Consider the following 6,638-nt stretch of genomic DNA (forward strand, 5'->3'; position numbering starts at 1 on the left):
ATTATTTCATGTGACAAATCAAACATTAAACTCAGTGTATGGTTATTCATGGTAAACCATTCATTTAGACCCGGTGTTTATTTGAAACAGACATTTATTTGCTGAAATGTGTGCCGTTGCCCAGCTATTAAAATGGACAGGGGGGCCGTTTGAGACTGTATTTAGTTGAAGTTTTACAGCATATGACACGTTAGCCATTAGATATGGGGAGATTTCATGAAATAAATGTCTGTTTCAAATAAACACCGGGTCTAAAATGAAATGAAAGCTGAATGAGCGTGTGTGGGATTTAGAGACAGGAAGGTTAGATGATGTTGTGCTTATGAGTAGAGAGGCGGTGTACTGTGTTGTATGATTAGGGTGTGTTATGAGCAGAGAGGTGCACCGTGCACACTCACTATCAGCTAGCCCGATGACCCAGTTAGAGAGAGATAGCGGCACACCTGCTCCAATGCCAACACAGTGAATATTAACTTTTATACTGACGACAACGACATGAAACAAGACCACAGCACAATCAGGGATTGACAAAGACAATGTGGCACGTTACGCAAAAGCAACAAAATAACTTTCATGATGCAATCCTTATTGCATTCGGTTGCCAGTAAATAGTATGTCTTAGAGCATATAAAGGCAAAGTACAAGTGGCTGGAGGTACTCAATCATAGCTGCTGACGACCTTGAGTTAACTTTTTATTGTTCGCTTGACATTTATTCATGTCAAGCTGAGAAGTGATATTGCTCGGTTGAGCAATACGATTACCACCGTGTGTGTGTGTGTGTGTGTGTGTGTGTGTGTGTGTGTGTGTGTGTGTGTGTGTGTGTGTGTGTGTGTGTGTGTGTGTGTGTGTGTGTGTGTGTGTGTGTGTGTGTGTGTGTGTGTGTGTGTGTGTGTGTGTGTGTGTGCGTGCGTGCGTGTGTGTGTGTGTGTGTGTGTGACTGCATGCGTGTCTGTATGTGTACAGAGCAAGAAAAGATGTAGGGAAACAGGTTAGTACAGACAGTACGTACAATACAAAGGACAGCAATCTGAGTGAGTACTGTACATTTTATGCTCAGTGTTTCTTTCCAAAAGCTTAACACACAAAACTGCAATGTAACAACAACAGCGGGAGAGAAGAGAAAAAAAAGAGAGAGAGAGAGAGAGAGAAAGTGAAAAGGCTCCAGCTCCAGAGTGCTGTGAGGAGGAAACCAGGGCATTGAGATAAACAGGCCTTATCAGGCATAACTGTGCATATCACAGGTCTGTCAAACCACAGTGTGCGTAAATGCAGCCATGGTACACAGCCTCAGTGTGCTGATGGGGAGAGATGAGAGAGAAGATTACTGCACCAGCTGGGACAAACACTGGCACATAGACAGAGCTACACACCACAACATCACACGCCAACATCTCAACACTGTGTGTATTTTCATATGTGAATAGATTAACATAAAGGGGTGGAACAGGGCAGCAGCCACCAAAAAACATAACAAGAAAGAGAAGAAAGATACATTTGATGGATGTTCATTTTTTTTGTGGAATTGAAAAAAAGTGAAGAAAGTGAAAAACGTTGAGAGATTGTACGCACTGAAATGAAAGCAACGTGAAAATGAACACTCGGATTACAGTGATAATATGTCTGATCTCACAAACAAATGTTAAGTATAGATAAATGTCATCTAAAAACAAGCATGTACATTTGTTATCCGAGGGTATCCTGCTATTGGCACACTTGTTGAATTATGCAACAGTGACAACAGCCGTAATTAATGAGGCAGTCTAGACAGCGCAGGTGAGTGCAAGCAGGCCTAAACAGAGTTTTTGGTGGCTGCTGCCCTGTTCCACCCCTTTATGTTAATATATTAATATATGAAAATACACACACTTGTATTTATGCAAATGAAGCACGTATAATAATATTTCTTTGAACACATTTTTTTTAGATACATAATACCATTAGAAAATGTATATATGAGTGCATTCTATGAAGAAAAACAACTGAATTTCCACTAAAAATAGTCTGTGCCAGTAAATTGTTTTAAGAGCTATAATACGGTCAATATCTGATGGATTGAAAAACATTCAAAAAGTTTGGAGTATCTTCATCCATTGTCCAACTGTTTCATTCATTGCAATTGTTTTAAAACCTTATTAACAATCTTGATGACCGTTGCCAACGCACGGGTGCGTGTGCGTGCACAGCGTGTGTCTTTACTATTACTGTAGGTGGCACGGGATCTTTACGGGATCTTTACATCTGTCTAGGATGACTCATTTGTGGACTACATAGTCAGAGGCTATTCAGTGACTACTGTGGCCGACACACAGGCCCTCAGTAGCCACTGAATATCCTCTGACTACGTAGTCCATAAATGAGTCATCCTAGACAGATGTATATAGACATATTGTCCTGCTTCACAAGATCACAAACCCGTACAGCAAAACAGTCCAAACACAGGCCAGAGTGGAGTTGAGTAAAGAGCAAAATATGCAGCAGACAGACGGTGACATACGTACGTGTGAGGGGAGGCTGGTATCAGCTTTTAAGCCATAGAAAGTGATACTTTTGGGAAAACATAGGACTCACGGTCCGTGACACATAAGTCAATACATTGCATTCAATGCAAAGAGATATGCTTCAATAGTACCCCCCCCCCCCACCTCATGTTCCTTCAGAGAGGAGAAGTCTAGTTAACAGATGAGTGATGTGGGTTAAGCCACAGGCCTTTCTCATTCATCTCCCCCCCCCCTGTTCTGTTTTCCCAAAGTGTCTCAGTGCACTGTGTGACTGACGCCTGTGCACACACACATTTTCAGTCAGCCCGCCACAGCCCGCTACTTTCAGAGACGGGGCTGCCTTCCTACATGTACCTGTTTGAGTAGTGCTTATGAGGTGTTTTTGTCGGTACGCTATGGTATGATACCAGCCAACGTGAGTTCCGCTCACAGAGAAGGACGGGTACATCTCCGCCTCTTACACGCTGGTTTCCAGTTCTTGCTCACCTGTGTTTGCATGTGTGTCTATTTGTGTACGTGTGGTTGGCATGTGTGTGCGTGGGTGTGTGTTTGTGTGTGTATATGCGTGTGGGAGGAATGGAGAGTGGAACAGAGAGTCCCACCACCACTTCTGGGCATATCACCCACACTGTCTCTCTCTCAGGGGGCAGTGGGAGGTGTACCCATTACCATCCAAATCAAATCATATTTTCTTCATGCACATGGTTAGCAGACTTGGTTAGCAGACTTTCCGAATGCACTTTAGCTAGTTTTGTTTGGTTGATTTTAATTAAATAAGCTTTACTCTGAAGATTGTTTGATTGACTTAATTGTGAAAAATCTTCGGCAAATTTGAGAGTATCTGGTATTTACATGGTTGGTATTTCCATGGTTTAAGCAACAACTTCCTTTTACAGCCCTCTTTCCTCATATCTCGAGACTCAAGAACAATGACGTAATGACATGTACAGTTGAAGTCGGAAGTTTACATACACCTGAGCCAAATACATTTAAACTCAGTTTTTCACAATTCCTGACATTTAATCCTAGTAAAAAGTCCCTGTCTTAGATCAGTTAGGATCACCACTTTATTTTAAGAATGTAAAATGTAAGAATAACAGTAGAGAGAATGATTTATTTCAGTTTTTATTTCTTTCATCACATTACCAGTGGGTCAGAAGTTTACATACACTCAATTAGTATTTGGTAGCATTGCTTTAAATTATTTAACTTGGGTCAAAGTTTCGGGTAGCCTTCCACAAGCTTCCCACAATAAGTTGGGTGAATTTTGGCCCATTCCTCCTGACAGAGCTGGTGTAACTGAATCAGGTTTGTAGGCCTGCTTTTTCAGTTCTGCCCACAAATGTTCTATAAGATTGAGGTCAGGGCTTTGTGATGGCCACTCCAATACCTTGACTTTGTTGTCCTTAAGCCATTTCACCACAACTTTGGAAGTATGCTTGGGGTCATTGTCCATTTGGAAGACCCATTTGTGACCAAGCTTTAACTTCCTGACTGATGTCTTGAGATGTTGCTTCAATATATCCACATAATTTGACCTGCCTCATGATGCCATGAAGTGCACCAGTCCCTCCTGCAGAAAAGCACCCCCACAACATGATGCTGCCACCCCCAGGTTTCACTGTTGGGATGGTATTCTTCGGCTTGCAAGCCTCCCCCTTTTTCCTCCAAACATAACGATGGTCATTATGGCCAAACAGTTATTTTTATGTTTCATCAGACCAGAGGACATTTCTCCAAAAAGTACCATCTTTGTCCCCATGTGCAAACCGTAGTCTATCTTTTTTTATGGCGATTTTGGGGAAGTGGCTTCTTCCATGCTAAGCTGCCTTTAAGGTTATGTCAATAAAATACTTGTTTTACTGTGGATATAGATACTTTTGTACCTGCTTCCTCCAGCATCTTCACAAGGTACTTTGCTGTTGTTCTGGGATTGATTTGCACTTTTCGCACCAAAATACATTAATCTCTAAGAGACAGAATGCGTCTCCTTCCTGAGCGGTATGATGGCTGCGTGGTCCCATGGTGTTTATACTTGCATACTATTGGTTGTACAGATGAACGTGGTACCTTCAGGCATTTGGAAATTGCTCCCAAGGATGAGCCAGACTTGTGGAGGTCTACAATTTCTTTCTGATGTCTTGGCTGATTTCTTTTGATTTTCCCATAATTCCAAGCAAAGAGGCACTGAGTTGAAGGTAGGCCTTGAAATACATCCACAGGTACATCTCCAATTGACCTCCAATTATGTCAATTATCCTATCAGAAGCTTCTTAAGCCATGACATAACATTTTAATGACTCCAATTTAAGTGTATGTAAACTTCCGACTTCAACTGTACACAATAGTGAAGAATTTCAGGGATCCGTTTTGGCTTGTGAGCTCTACTTTCAAAACTCTTGGCTTGTCACACCCTGACCATAGTTTACTTTGTATGTTTCTATGTTTTGGTTGGTCAGGGTGTGATCTGAGTGGGCATTCTATGTTGGATGTCTTGTTTGTCTATTTCTATGTCTGGCCTGATATGGTTCTCAATCAGAAGCAGGTGTTAGTCATTGTCTCTGATTGGGAACCATATTTAGGTAGACTGGGTTTCACTGTGTGTTTGTGGGTGATTGTTCCTGTCTCTGTGTTTTGCACCAGATAGGATTGTTTTAGGTTTTCGCACGTTTGTTGTTTTGTTAGTTTATTCGTGTACAGTTTCTTTATTAAAATAAAATGAATAACAACCATGCTGCATTTTGGTCCGCTCCTCCTTCTACAGACGAAAGCCGTGACAGAATCTCCCACCACAACAGGACCAAGCGGCGTGGTAACAGGCAACAGCGGCAGCAGGAGCAACAAAATGAGGAATGGACATGGGAGGATGTTTTGGATGGCAAGGGTTGCTACACATGGGAGGAAATACTGGCTGGAAGAGATCGCCTCCCATGGGAACAGGTGGAGGCACTTAGGAGAGCAGAGGCAGCCGGAGAGAGGAGCCAGCGTTATGAGGGAACACGGTTGGCAAGGAAGCCCGGGAGTCAGCCCCAAAAATTTATTGGGGGGGGCCTCACAGGGAGTATGGCGACGCTAGGTAGGAGACCTACGCCAACTTCCTGTGGTTACCGGGGGGCTAGAGAGACCGGGCAGGTACCGTGTTATGCTGTGGTGCGCACGGTGTCTCCAGTGCGGGTGCATAGCCCGGTGCGTTCTATTCCAGCTCTGCGTATTGGCCGGGCTAGATTGAGCGTCGAGCCAAATGCCATGAAGCCGGCTCTACGCATCTGGTCCCCAGTGCGTCTCCTTGGGCCGGCTTATATGGCACCAGCCTTGCGCACGTTGTCCCCGGTTCGCCTGCATAGCCCAGTGCGGGCTATTCCACCTTGCCGCACTGGCAGAGCGACCGGGAGTATTCAACCAGGTAAGGTTGGGCAGGCTCGGTGCTCAAGAGCTCCAGTGCGCCTGCACGGTCCGGTCTACCCAGTACCACCTCCACACACCAGCCCTCCGGTGGCAGCTCCCCGCACCAGGCTTCCTGTGCGTGTCCTCGGCCCAGTACCACCAGTGCCAGCTGCCGGAGTCTCCCGCCTGTTCAGCGCTGCCCGAGCCTTCCTCCTCTCCTGCGCTGCCGGAGCCTCTCGCCTCTCCAGCGCTGCCGGAGCCTTTCTCCTCTCCTGCGCTGCTGGAGTCTCCCGCCTTTTCAGCGCAGCCAGAGCCTTCCTCCTCTACAGCGCTGCTGGAGTCTCCCGCATTTTTAGCGCAGCCAGAGCCTTCCTCCTCTCCTGCGCTGCCGGATTCTCCTGCCTGTTCAGCACAGCCAGAGCTGCCAGCCTGCATGGAGCAGCCAGAGCTGTCAGCCTGCATAGAGTAGCCTGAGCTGTCAGCCTGCATGGAGCAGCCTGAGCTGTCAGTCTGCATGGAGCAGCCAGAGATGCCAGTCTGCATGGAGCAGCCAGAGATGCCAGTCTGCATGGAGCAGCCAGAGCTGTCAGTCTGCATGGAGCAGCCAGAGCTGTCAGTCTGCATGGAGCAGCCAGAGCTGTCAGTCTGCATGGAGCAGCCAGAGCTGTCAGTCTTCATGGAACAGCCAGAGCTGTCAGTCTGCATGGAACAGCCAGAGCTGTCAGTCTGCATGGAGCAGCCAGAGCTACCAGTC

General features: G+C 45.6%; 1 protein-coding gene across 1 annotated transcript; it reads left to right on the top strand.

Moving 5' to 3' along the window:
- Positions 1 to 961: 961 nt before the first annotated feature.
- On the top strand, positions 962 to 6,429 carry LOC135511664 (uncharacterized). Its single transcript, XM_064933143.1, has 2 exons — positions 962 to 1,033; positions 5,265 to 6,429. The coding sequence occupies exon 2, from the start codon at positions 5,564 to 5,566 to the stop codon at positions 6,356 to 6,358; it is 795 nt and encodes a 264-aa protein (XP_064789215.1). The 5' UTR covers positions 962 to 1,033; positions 5,265 to 5,563; the 3' UTR covers positions 6,359 to 6,429.
- Positions 6,430 to 6,638: the final 209 nt, after the last annotated feature.

This window comes from Oncorhynchus masou, chromosome 24 (assembly GCF_036934945.1).
Source record: "Oncorhynchus masou masou isolate Uvic2021 chromosome 24, UVic_Omas_1.1, whole genome shotgun sequence".
NCBI lineage: Eukaryota > Metazoa > Chordata > Actinopteri > Salmoniformes > Salmonidae > Oncorhynchus > Oncorhynchus masou.